A 13,543-nucleotide genomic window follows, 5' to 3' on the forward strand; every position below is an offset into this window, starting at 1 on the left:
CCAAATATGGCTGTCACGTTGCATGGCAAACGGAGCAGAAATCTATTCCAATCTAACGGATGCCCACGTGCATCCCCACCACACCATGAGCTGTCAATTGCCATTCGGCAATTCAATGGAATACCCATGCAGTGGACAATGAGTCAAGGGATCGGCATCATGTCGTTCAGCACCAACTCAACTTGACTGAATTTCTTATGGCAAGTCATCCCACCGGAGCAATAAAATCTCCCATGGCTATCGAAGTCCATGCACTTGTACAGAATCAATGCCTCTGGCTGTGTACACCATGCCGATGAATTGCTCTAGACACCCAACCGTTCGGCAATCCCACATGCCTCACACTAAGGCTGAATGGCAAAGCACAGAATGGAAAACTCCAAGGTAGCCATCGGCACCGCATCCTCCAAACAAATTGACTGGCCAAACCATGAGATTGCTCACGGCACCCAAGAGGCTTAAAGAGACCACCTTCATACCGTTCGGTAGCCTTTCCCTATCGACCCACTGGGGGACTTGGCCCTTTATCTGTCGTTTGGAAGCTTTTGATTGCTACCGTGTCTTTTTGCATTCTACACTCATTGTTTGGAAAATCTTTCAAAGGGAACCAAACGGCACCCAAGCCCAACATGCATATTGAAGATGACAATTACTGATCGGCACCCAAGTCAAGGATGAAATCATCATTAGCAAATCCAGCTGCCGTTCGGCACCACCCATGCTCAAACAACCACAAAGCTCCGCTAATCCACCATGTTGGGCACCCATGTGCTGAAGACAATTGGCCATCGGCAATAGCCATACGACGCGAGCGTTGCCTACGGCACCCCGTCAGCATTTGGCAGGAGTGGAGCCTTCGGTACCCTGTCATCATTCGGCAGAAGCGATGCCTTCGGCACCTTATCATCATTCGTGCCGTTTCCTTTTCCAAGCTCACTCGCTCGGGCACTTGGGGGACTACATACCACCATCGGCAGCATTGAGACCATCGAGTCCGGATCAGAATGCCGAAGACAGATTCAAGTCCCCAACCGAGAAGCTTCTCAATCGGTAACTTGGGGGACTACTGTTTGTACCATATCTGACCCTCCACTCATACAACGACACGTGGATCAGAGAAGCTCACCCAAGTACCCAAGGCCTCGAACAATCGGCATCGGCTACCGATGACATTGTCTCAAAGCTGCAAACAACCGATACAGGCCCAGCTCGTCTACAATCGGCACCCCATACCGATTGTACATAATCAGCCTTGAAGCACCCGCCCGAAATATCTAAGGACTCGTGTCAACCTCACAGGGCCCTCCCACGAGTCCCACATCGGAAATGAACACCACAAGCATCCCAAATGCCCTCTATAAATACACCCCTTCACCATCAACAAAGGGGTAAGACTTTTCAGCTTGACTTTTATACTTCTATATGGTCAACAGCAAGAGCTCTTAAAACAACAAACTTACTTCGGCATCGGAGGGTCTTAGGCTGGTTCCACACCGGTTCCATAGACCTTACGAGTCCCGACTTCTTTCTATTCAGGATCGGCATCCAAGGACAGGAAGAATCGGCATCCAACATCCAATCGATCTCTCGATCGTCCATCCCACTTGTAAGTTGCACTCATCTCTATCTGTTCAGATTTAGCGCCAACAAGGTGAGGTTTTATCTTTTAGTTATTGGATCAAATTGGTTAGTCTAATTCAACAATTAAGAAATAGAATCTCACTTGAAGGCCATATATAATCACTTAATATGGAATGACTCATTAAAGACGCAAGCATTCTATAGTGAGCCCAAAATGTTTTACACAGCCACCTCTTCGCACGTGAGCCCTCTAACAGCAGGGGTAAAATCGTAATAACGCAACCTACCTATTGTTTGAGGCTGAGAGCGAAACACATACGCTTAAAGGCATAGGCGGAGAGGAGAGAGAAAAAAGAATACAATCACTCCAGAGGTCAGATCCGATCAAGAATATCTTGTCCGTAAATCGAGAAGAATGTCTTCTTCAACGTTCAGCGGCGATGAAACGGCACCGTTCTTTGGGTTCCTCGGCGCCGCCGCGGCCCTCGTTTTCTCATGTATGTTTTCATTTGGTTCAAATCTAGCCATCTAGGGTTTTTGTTGATGCGGACGCAGGGATTTGATCGAGCGCGTTCTTTGTATGGTCTACAGGTATGGGAGCAGCATACGGAACAGCGAAGAGCGGAGTAGGTGTGGCGTCGATGGGAGTGATGAGGCCGGAGCTGGTGATGAAGTCGATCGTGCCGGTGGTTATGGCTGGTGTGCTGGGTATCTACGGCCTTATCATCGCCGTCATCATCAGTACGGGCATCAACCCCAAGGCCAAATCCTATTACCTCTTCGATGGCTACGCCCATCTCTCCTCTGGTCTCGCTTGTGGCCTTGCTGGCCTCTCTGCTGGTATGGCTATTGGCATTGTCGGTGATGCTGGTGTTAGGTAAACTCTCTACATTTGCGCATACAAATCTCCATTATTAAAGGTTTTGTATTGGTTTAAGATGCTTGAGAGTGCGAATATCGATTTGATTGTCTGAGAACCGAGTTTGATGTGGTTTATTTTGCTTGAATTGTTCAGGATATTAGCAGTTTGTTCGCTGCTAAGCATAGTTTTTACTACCATGTTTTTAGTTTTGCACGAAATTTGTTTTGAAAGTTTGCGTTACCAATTTTGGAGTCTTGTCGCGTTTTGGTTGGAAGTTTCCTCTTCTGAATGTGTTTTTGTACTATGCAGAGCCAACGCCCAGCAGCCAAAGCTTTTTGTTGGGATGATCCTCATTCTCATTTTTGCTGAAGCACTTGCTCTGTACGGTCTCATTGTTGGCATCATTCTCTCTTCCCGATCGGGTCAGTCAAGAGCCGACTAGAAGGTGTGCTAGGTGGTTTTGTTGGGTTGCTGCTGTTTATTAAGAGCTACTTTACTGTTTCGTTTGAAGTTGTAGTTTCTTTTTGGGAGGTGCATTACAGATTCTTGTATGGTGTGAGTGATCCGTCGATGTCTACCAGGTGGATTGGTAGTGTTTATGCGCCAAAGGTAGATATAGGGCTAGCAATTAGTTGTACTTCTGAATAAGTTTGAGTTGTGTTTCATGAGTCCATGCCTGTATTGAGAAATCGAATTGACATTAATTTGTTGGAAATTATATATACCGCCTGTATCATTTTGTTAATTTCATTTCTTCTTATTCTACCTCTCTGGATTTGTTCTGAAGTTCCATATGATGTAACTAACCTGATTAGTAAAATCTAAAACAGAATTTTGAAAATGAGAGGGAACTTTTAAGTGGGACTTGTGACCCAATCTTCAGTTCAATCTTCTGCCATTTTTGGGAGTTGAAGCTGCTCCTAATCTTACATCCTTGATCTCAGATCTCTTAGTTGACCTTTTCTTCAAACTTAAATCTCTCATCCAAATTATTGAGATGCAAAATTGGATCGGGTTTCTTTGATTTCTTGAACATGATGGACTTTTCAAGGACTAATGATCAGAATTGGAGATTCGATTTTGTTCTTGTTTGGTTGTTGGATGGTTTTCTAAGGAATATGATGCTTCTATCTGAAGGTTTTTGTCTCTTTTGCGTCCCAGAACTAAGTTGCACCCAACTAAATACATCAGCAAAACAGGATAGTTGACAAATTCCGTTACTTTGAAGTTGTTTGGAACTTGAAAGTAGTCCATCAAAACACAACATAAGAGTGCATTTTGTACTGTGAGTTTGGTGTATGAAAGTGGTGAAGTGAACGTAATATAATAATGATTATGGAGTTCTATGTGTTTGAATCGAGCCCAGCATTCAACTACTGTAAGATTTTGGGCCGCAAAAGAAAATAAGTTTTGGAAAACAAAGCCCAAATGATGGATCTTCAAGAACAGGAATCAGCAACTAAGATCCTTCTTGTGTTCTTCTATAGTAGCACCCAATGGCATGGCTTCAACATTCAACAAATAGGTGGAATTTTGGACCCAAAAAATATTTGGGAGATTCACTATTATACCCACTATAGGAGCCCAAGTTATAAAAAAACCATATATGAAATGGACTTTAGAAACACACCTAAAATTCATTTACAACATAAAAAAAATGCTTTTAACTTCTTTTAAATTACAAAACTATCATTAATTTCTTAAAACAAACACAACCCCAAAACTTCATAAAAAAAAGCCCAAAACACTCAATAGGGCATCAAAGTAATTTAATAATTAAAATTAAATTAAATAGGGCCAGTTGTCATTTTTTGGGTGTTTTTTTGGATTTGTTTATAGAAATTAAATGATGTAGAGTTTATTTGTAGTTTTAATGCTAAGAATGGGCATATGACTAAATATCTCAAAATATTTTTACACATTTTCCGCATTTCCTTTATTTTTTTGGGTGCTAAATTTTCCGCAGTTCTTCGTTAACAAGCTAACTTGGTAAGTTCGTTTCTGTTTCCTACATGGTTCCCCTCAGCCTCTTTATTTGATTGAATTATAGAATCACTGATTACGTAAGTGGTCCTAACACGTGGCACTGCCCAGGCCGCCTTCAAAGAATCGAAGCTCTTCTATCCCGTCTCCGTTGGAGACTATAAAGCGCGAAAATTGGCAAAGAAGCGGGGGCATATATAAAAACAAGTAGTTGGTTATAATCGCAGACGAATCCAAATTACAACGCATTTGAAAGCGTATGAACCTGCGTAGACTTTCGTCGAGAATGGCCGACGAAATGAGCAGGTCCGCCCAACGAGAAACCTCCGCTGCTTCTTCTACTGCTGCTGTTGCTGCAGAAAATGCAAAATTAAAATCAAAATCCATCTGGCCTTCTGTCCTCCGTTGGATCCCCACCTCCACCGATAAGATCATTGCCGCCGAGAAGCGCCTCCTCTCTCTTGTCAAGTAATCATAACCCACCTATGTTTCTCTCCTTTCAATCCCTCCATGTTCATTTGGTTGCAGATTTTTCTGTTTTTTGGTTGGAAATGTACTGAAATGGAAACTAGTGATTTTGTTAGTTTCATGACCCTGATGAATTTTCTGAATTTCTTTCCTAACAACCCTAATTTGAATTTGAAGTTGCCTAATTTCTCAATTTTCTTACGAGTTTTGTTTGATCAAGCTCTGACGTTGCAACATCTTCAATCCTTTGAACGGTTCAAAAGGTTGAATTTTGACAAATTATGCGAATTTCTTGAATTTTGCAGGACCCCTTACGTTCAAGAAGGGGTGAATATAGGATCTGGACCGCCTGGATCCAAAGTGAGGTGGTTTGGATCTGAAAGCAATGAAGAAAGGTGTATCAACACGGTTTCATTTGACAGTAAAGAGGGTTCTCCTACTCTTGTGATGATTCACGGATATGGTGCTTCTCAAGGTTTCTTCTTTAGAAATTTTGATGCCCTTGCCAGTCGGTTCAGGGTCATTGCCATTGATCAACTTGGGTGAGCTATTTTTATCTTGATACTTGGAATTTATTCTATGTTCCCTTGTTTTGTTGTAACCCTTCTTTCAGAGCTGTTATTAACGTTGTCATGCTTTAAGTTCATTCCGTAATTTGCAGCCGGCCTTTTTGTTTTCGGTTGTACTTTTAAAACTTAAAACATCTATGCCACCATGATGAGGGAACATAACTTTTACAATTCCAAGTTGTCAGTATCTACTATGGACTTTATTGGGATACAAATTGTTCTAGCTCTGTTGATGCTGGTATATAAAAGACCTCCCTCCCTGATGTTCCGTCTGCAGGCATTTATTTTGGAGTTGCATCAAAATTAGCTACTCGTTTGCCTGCTTTGGTTTCTTTTCCTTCTGATATCGAAAACTGCATGAATATGCACAGCTTCCCTTTAAGTTTACTGTTAAACATTTTTAACCTTTTGTACTGTGTTGGGTAGTGCTTTCTGGGGTCTATTTTATGAGACATTTTGTTCTCAAATCCTTGGTTTAATCTTCTTTACAGTTGGGGCGGTTCAAGCAGGCCTGATTTTACATGCAAAAGCACTGAAGGTAGTTTTACACTGTCATTAGATATTAATATTTGTGCCACAAGTTATAATATTACTTACTATGCCAAGTGCCAAAAGTTTATATGATATAATTTTGCAAGAATGCTAATGAAATATGTTCCATTTGTTTCTGAACTTGCAATTGGCAATGCAGAAACTGAGGCATGGTTCATTGATTCTTTTGAAGAATGGCGAAAAGCCAAGAACCTCAGCAACTTTATATTACTTGGGCATTCATTTGGTGGGTACGTTGCATCTAAGTATGCTCTGAAGGTATTTGTTATTCCATATTGATCTTTGAATCTAGGAATGATTGTGGCAGTTTCTGTATCTGTGATCTTGATTTATATTTATGTAATAGCATCCCGAGCACGTTCAGCATTTGATTTTAGTGGGGCCTGCTGGGTTTTCATCCGAGTCAGACACAAAATATCAGTGGGTTACCCAGTTCAAAGCAACATGGAAAGGAGCAATTTTCAACCATTTGTGGGAGTCTAATTTTACTCCTCAGAAATTAGTCAGGTAAATACATATTTTTGCCTTCCCTCTCCCAAATTTCAATACAATTTGCACAATAGTATTATTATGCATGTTAAGTATATCCATTTCATTCATTTAAGTTATCCATTTCGTGCACCCGTCTCTAGTTATGGAATCTGTCTCTTGTTCATCTGGTATTTGCACACTTTGAACATTTACAACAAATGTTGCAAGCATTGCATGTGTGCAGACAACAATCAGTGTGGACATTTGCATCTATGTTAATTTATGCCTACCTTCCTTCAGAAGGTCTTAAGACCTTATATCTCATGCCTCCATTTCGTCCAAAGATTAGTGATGAGTTAGAGATGAAACAGGGAAAGAGGTGGTTCATATTATTCTGTCTTTAGATCTGAAGTTTGTATATGTTTACCATGCAGAGGGTTAGGGCCTTTGGGTCCAAATCTTGTTCGGAGTTACACCAGTACTAGATTCGGTTCTTATTCAACAGGGACCACACTTACTGAAGAGGAATCCGGACTGTTAACAGGTTATTTTACATACAGTTGTTTGTGTATAGAACATACATATCCTACTTCTAAGATTCTGATGGTTGCTTTTTTCCAATTGAAGATTATGTATACCATACTTTAGCAGCCAAAGCTAGTGGGGAGCTGTGCTTGAAGTATATATTTTCTTTTGGAGCGTTTGCTAGGAGTCCCCTTATTCACAGGTTTGATTCGATGATACTAATCTTTTCCAAATATCATAGAAGAGTGGGAAGATTGTTGTAATAAAATTGCTTTTAGTGAAGGGTTTACATGTATTCCTCCTCTTTTATGTACAGTGCACAAGAGTGGAAAGTGCCAACTACTTTCATTTATGGCTATCTAGACTGGATGAACTACCAAGGGGCTCAAGAAGCTGGCAAGCATATGAAGGTTCCGTGTGAGATAATTAGGGTTCCTGAGGTGACTCTCTCTCATTTTCTCTTGCTCCTTCTCCCTCTCTTTTCTACTCTCTTGCTTCTTATTAATTCGATTACACGATAAACTGGCTTCAATTAATAACATGTTTCTGATAAATAACTGCAGGCTGGGCACTTTGTATTCATAGACCAACCGGATCGTTTCCATTCAGCTGTTTTGTATGCTTGCCGAAGATTTCTTTCTCCTGAAACTGACGTTGAATCGTTACCTGAAGGTTTGACATCCGCCTGAAAAGAGTATTTAGTAGTTCTCGCCTTTTCTTTGTACAAAGTAAAGAGTCCCCGGTAGTCAGTAGGAGTCCTGGAAATTTCCCAGATTAAATCTTTCCATTCTTTCAAGTGCATTTGTGATATTCGTGTATGCATAAATACCTACAGGTAGTGTAAGTATGCACATTACCAACGGCAGAGTTACTTTTACACTATTCTTTACACATTCTGTCAGTAGTACGTTATGGTTGATATGCAAATATTTAAGCTTTCATTATGGTAGACAAATATTTAAGTGGACAGCTGCCTTTTTGTGAGTAGTTATTGAGATGTTTGGAAATTAAAAAAATAAAATAAAAAATAGTGAAAACGACATGTCTTCCAATTGAACAGTGAGTGGGTACTGCTGCCATTGCAATTGAATGAATGGTTCGTTTTCATGACCCGACTGAATGTGGTGTCGGTCTCAGTGTTATTGGGCACTTAAAGTCACAAGGATTTTTACCCTAAAAAACTTCTCCACTTTCCACTTGCTGCTTTCTCATCACGTACTCTGCAACTTCCTATTATCATCTCTGAACTTCTGAGTTACTTACTATTGACCAGTTCTGCTGATGCAGTGTGGGTGTGGGACCCACAACCCAGAACCCTTCAAGTTCCCGTGTACCGTCAAATTATTTGCTTCCCCAAAACATACCCATCACAAAGATTTTTATTTTAAAAGAAATAAACAAAAAAAAAGGCAGAAAAATAGTCTTGTTTCACATCAAGTGCTTTGGACTGGTCAGGGGCCACGTGCTGGTCAACACTTTCACCTAATCAATCCGACGTGCACGGCCCAAAGAATCTGACGCCCCGTTGCCTTTCCCGATAAAAGAGGCCGACGTCATATCTTAACGGCTACTTTCCCCTCTCTTTACAACTTGACACGTGGCTTATCCCGATTAACCATTAGCGTTTTGGCGGGAAATAAATAAATGGAAAATCTTAGTTTGACTATGGAGCGGAGCGGAGGGTCCCTTCTCCCTTGCCGCCGTCAGGTGAAAGTTATGTAGTTGAGCAAAAGTAGAAAAGAAATTGGAATTAATCAAACCTTTTAAATATTAATGTGTCATTCTTTTCCCCGAACATTAATATTCTAATAAATAAATAAGAATTAGACTGGTGAAGGCAGTGAGGTTGGATCGGCTGAGGACGGGATGTCAGGGCCGACTCTGCAACCTTCGAGCATGAAGACGACGTCAGCAATGGATGGTCTATCATGCGGATCAGGAGCCGTGCAGAGAAGCCCCACCTTCACTCCCAGCAAGAACTCTTCCCAGTCCGATGATTCAGGGTCTAGCTCAAGCAGCCCTGGCTCCAGCAGCTCTGAAACTTGACCTCTCTGCAATTGCCTCTTCACCCATTTCACAATATCTTCATCTTCTTCAGTAAACATCACCGGCTTCCTCCCAGTTAATATCTCCAACAACACAATCCCATAACTGTAGACATCGGCTTCTTTCGTCGCTTCTCCGGTCAATGCAGCTTCAGGGGACACGTAGCCTAAGGACCCAATTGGTGTAGAAGATGAGGAGGCTTCTGCTGGTGTGGCTTTGGTTAGCCGGTCTAGACCAAATTCAGACAAATGGGCTTCAAAATCAGCGTCGAAAAGAACGTTTTGCGGCTTCACATCACCATGTACGATTGAGACAGAGTGCAGGAAAGCTAACCCCCGAGCAATGCCAAGTGCAATGAGGTGACGCATTGGCCAATTTAGTACATGCCCATCTTGGTGAGAGGCCTCTTGAAGAAGAGTGCCTAGGTTTCCATTAGGCATGTAATCGTATACCAGGAGCCTCACATCAGGAGGGCCTGCATAATAGCCGCGCAGAACTGTTAGGTTCCGATGCTTCACCTTGCCAAGAGCTTCAGCTTCTTTGTGGAAACCGCCTACATCAAGGAAACCATCAGGAAGGCGTCTAATCGAAAGCACCATTCCATCTTGGAATGTGGCCTTGAATACCAGCCCATATCTTCCCCTACTTAACACATTTTCCTCATCGAATTGTCTTGTTGCTTCTAATGCCTCTGCATATGTGATCTTGCTATTGAACATCACAAGTTTCGGCCCCCCTCCATTTTCGCCACTTCCCCGACTCCTTTGGTCTCCTCCTGAGCTTGTTCGAGGGCTGTTGCGCTTCTTCTGCCCCCCACCCACCATTTCTCTAAGCTTTTTACGCCATCTCAAGAGGCTGTAGACATAGCCACAACAGCACAATGCCAGAAGGCAAGCTCCACCCACAGCCACCCCAATTAATAAAATCAACCGGTTCCTTTTTCTCCTCCTCACATCTGCACATTCTCTATCCAATGGCTTCCCACATAAATTCCTGTTCATTGCAAACACAGAAGGATCATTGAACTGAGAGCCCAATGGCTTTGGAATCTCACCAGCAAGGTTATTGTTAGACACATTCAAGTACTTCAAGTGAGGGATGATGAGCGAGAGATTTTCCTGGATGGCCCCACTCAACTTGTTAGAGGAAAGGTCTAACACTGTAAGGTTCAATAACTTAGGTAACGAGTTTGGTATGTGACCTGAAAGTTGGTTCCCATCTAACAACAGAGAAGTTAGAGAAGAGCATTTGGAAATCTCCTCTGGGATGTCACCTGTCAATTTATTATCACCCAAATCCAGCTCTTTCAAATTAGATAGGCGAGAGATATCACCTGGAATTTTGCCCCTTAATTGATTTGAACGAAGCTCAAGTACTTGAAGACTCAAACTATCACCAAGCTCTTGTGGGATCGCACCGGAAATACGATTTTCGGACAAAGATAGAACACTTAATGACTTGAGAAATCCATAAGTTGCAGGAATATCACCAGCAAAGGCATTGGAGGAGAGGTTTAGATAGAGCAAACTAATCAAGCTACTAAAACCTTGAGGAACATCCCCAGACAAGTGATTTTCTTGCAGAGCAACCACTTTTAAACTCGGCAACCCAAAAATCTCAATCGGCATCTCCCCATAAAGCTTTTGCTTACTCAAATCCAGTGTTTCAAGCTTCATCAAACCTCCAATAGTCGCAGGAACGCCTCCTGAAAACCCACAGTTGCTCAAATTTAAAACCTGCAAGCTCCTCAACTCCCCAACATTAATCTCACCAGAAAACTTGTTATTGCTCAGGTTCAAAATAGTCAAGTTGGTTAGCTGCATCACGAGCTCATCTGGAACTTTGCCAGTCAGATTATTGTTGCTCAAATTCAACGATTCGAGCTCCGAAAGTGCCCGCAAACTCGTCGGAATAGCACCGGCGAAAAAATTCCCGCCCAAAGATAACACCTTCAAGCTTCTAATTCCTCCCAAAAAGGAAGGAACTTGACCCCAAAATCTGTTTCCTTCAACATCAAGAACCCGTAGCAAACTGCATTTTACAATCCCACCAGGAAGCTCACCACTCAGCGAGTTATTCGCCAACCTCACTTCTTCCAACCGCAAAAGATTGCCAATTTCAGCAGGCAATGCACCTGAAAACAAGTTTCCAGAAAGATCTAATACTCTTATAATTGTTGTCACGTTTGTCAACCAAGATGGAAATGGGCCCCGTATGCGATTAGATTTGAGGTCCAGGACCCCCAAAACGCTCGAGCACCTTGCGATATTTGGCGGCTTAGCAATGCTCGTGAGCGCATTGAAGCCAAGCTCCACGATTCTGAGCGAGGAGTCGTAGTTGGCAATATTGCACAGCAAAGACGCGGGGACCGACCCTGACAACTCGTTCCGTGACAGCGACACCACCTGAAGCTTCGGCATTGCTCCGATCGTCGTCGGAACTAAACCTCTAAGCTCGTTGTCGTCCGCGCTTAAATGTACGAGCGAGGAACAGTTGGAAATCGCCGAGGGCAGCGTTCCGTACAACTGGTTCGAGTCCAGCCACAGGTATTGAAGGTTCTGAAGGGCTCCGATGGTCGCCGGAACTCCGCCGGAAAACTGATTGAATGAGAGATTGATGAGCTGGAGGTTCGAGTCGGCGGAGAAGTTGGACGGAATGTCGCCGGATAACGTGTTCGACGAAAGGTCAATGTACCGGAGGGTCGCCGGAAAGTCGCCGGAGATTTTGCCGGAGAGGAAGTTATGAGCGACATTGAGGATTTGGAGGTTGGTGAGGTTGAGAATTGCCGCGGGGAGAGTCCCGGAGAGCGAGTTGTCGTGCAAGTAAAGAGCGCGAAGGAGAGCGCATTGGGAGAGAGAGGCAGGTATGGAGCCGTTGAAGTTGTTGGTGTGGAGGCTGAGCTTGCGGAGGTCGCGGAGGGTGGAGAGGTGGTGAGTGAGGCGGCCGCCGAGGTGGAGACGAGGCAAGCGGAGCTCATGAACGCGGTTGTTGTAACAGACGACGCCACGCCAGTCGCAGGGGGCTGATGGCGTGGACGCATCCCAGCCGTCGAGAGCGCCAAGCGGATCGTGGAGGTTAAGCTTAAAGGACGTTAACGCTTGGATCTCCTCGGATTGTAGAGCGGACGTTAAGGTGGTGGTGGATGAGAAGCAAATAGCCATTGTTGTTATGATGAAGCAGAAGAAGAAGAAAGTAGCCGTTGCCATTAGAGAGACAGAGAAGAGGGAGAAAGAAAACTGGGGAGAAGTGAAAATGGCTGTAGGAAATTGCAATATATTTTATTTATTTATTGATTAATTTAGAAGCAGTGTGGGTCGAGTGGCGTTTTTGTCTGTGGTGGTGGGAGTTTGGGGGGAGCGTATGAAGAAGAAGTGGAAGGGAAAGAGGTTTTGAGAGAAACGACGCCATATCATACTGCTCCTATGCGCCCAACTTCAGGTGTTGCTTTTGCCTTTTGGTTCTTTCCCTCTTTTCCCCAAAAGACTCTTTTTTTTTTTTTTTTTTTATTTTTTTTTTTCTGGGACGAAAGTCTTTTTATTTGTTTATGATATAACGAACGAAAAGACAGAGAGTTTTTAATTTTCTGTCTGGTGCGGCTCTTAACTAGTGATGGGACCCGGAATCACGAACTTGTCTGAGTTTTTGTCAATGTGGAGAGTTTGATAATGTCACCCTCAACCCCCAAAAGACATGTTGACTGGTTTCCTGGGAAATTGATTTTTCTTACTTTAGCTTATTTATTTTCTTGTCTTGGATTATATGCCAATGGAATGGAACCCCTCACTATTATAAAACAATGTGGGTTAAGGAAGGATAATTATTCTGTTATCAGTTTTTCTTTATTATTTATTATTCTTCATAAAGTGATTCAGCTTCATCCAATTCCCCTCTAATAAATAATATGGATCTTCTTCCTTATTCATTGGTTAGGATGATTGAATTTTTTTTTTAATCTCCTTTGCCTTGCCTAACTATAAAATATAATCTCAATACCCAATTGTTGGCCCCTTGAATCATGATTTTCAGAAAAGCAACACTTGGGCTGTTTTCTAGTGAATCATTTTTGGATGCTTCTTCTTTCATCTCCTCATTTAAGTAAAAACATTCAGACCAAAAAATATATAAGTAAAAACATAAAAACAAGTAACATGCTCTAACAAGCCTTATAAGTTGGTCTTATATCCTGATTCAACAGTTAAGAGATAAGACCTTCTTCCCTAAGGGCATTATATAAGGCCCTCACTATAAAATGACTTGCCCCTGTAGAGACGTAATTGTTTGGTTATCTGGACTGGACGTGGGCATGTTCACTTTGGGCTACATTGATTCATTCGTTGCCCAGAAAGAGCAGACTGGGCCTTCAGCAAAAGTAGTAAGTGGCTAAAATAAAAATAAAAATTTTGAATTCCGTTGCCGGGACTTGAACCCGGGTCTTTGGGGTGAGAGCCGAATATCCTGACCAACTAGACTACAACGGATTTGCGAT

General features: G+C 42.6%; 3 protein-coding genes and 1 non-coding gene across 4 annotated transcripts; 2 read left to right on the forward strand and 2 right to left on the reverse strand.

The window, feature by feature from the left end:
• Positions 1-1,876: 1,876 nt before the first annotated feature.
• Positions 1,877-3,188, forward strand: LOC110771564 (V-type proton ATPase 16 kDa proteolipid subunit). The gene is made up of 3 exons (XM_021975884.2): positions 1,877-2,078; positions 2,173-2,458; positions 2,753-3,188. The coding sequence occupies exons 1-3, from the start codon at positions 1,997-1,999 to the stop codon at positions 2,883-2,885; spliced, it is 501 nt and encodes a 166-aa protein (XP_021831576.1). The 5' UTR covers positions 1,877-1,996; the 3' UTR covers positions 2,886-3,188.
• Positions 3,189-4,597: 1,409 nt separating this feature from the next.
• On the forward strand, positions 4,598-7,980 carry LOC110771579 (alpha/beta-Hydrolases superfamily protein). Its single transcript, XM_021975903.2, has 9 exons — positions 4,598-4,894; positions 5,200-5,436; positions 5,955-6,001; positions 6,155-6,273; positions 6,362-6,522; positions 6,921-7,030; positions 7,114-7,213; positions 7,328-7,451; positions 7,575-7,980. The coding sequence occupies exons 1-9, from the start codon at positions 4,686-4,688 to the stop codon at positions 7,698-7,700; spliced, it is 1,233 nt and encodes a 410-aa protein (XP_021831595.2). The 5' UTR covers positions 4,598-4,685; the 3' UTR covers positions 7,701-7,980.
• A 773-nt stretch (positions 7,981-8,753) lies between these two features.
• LOC110771593 (uncharacterized) lies at positions 8,754-12,676 on the reverse strand. The gene has a single exon (XM_021975924.2). It carries the CDS (start codon positions 12,261-12,263, stop codon positions 8,835-8,837), a length of 3,429 nt encoding a protein of 1,142 aa, XP_021831616.1. The 5' UTR covers positions 12,264-12,676; the 3' UTR covers positions 8,754-8,834.
• A 786-nt stretch (positions 12,677-13,462) lies between these two features.
• On the reverse strand, positions 13,463-13,535 carry TRNAE-CUC (transfer RNA glutamic acid (anticodon CUC)). Its single transcript has one exon. It is a non-coding gene; the product is annotated as a tRNA-Glu (tRNA).
• Between the last annotated feature and the right edge of the window lie 8 nt (positions 13,536-13,543).

The sequence above is a fragment of the Prunus avium genome, chromosome 1, assembly GCF_965620075.1.
Source record: "Prunus avium chromosome 1, drPruAviu1.hap1.1, whole genome shotgun sequence".
Lineage (NCBI taxonomy): Eukaryota > Viridiplantae > Streptophyta > Magnoliopsida > Rosales > Rosaceae > Prunus > Prunus avium.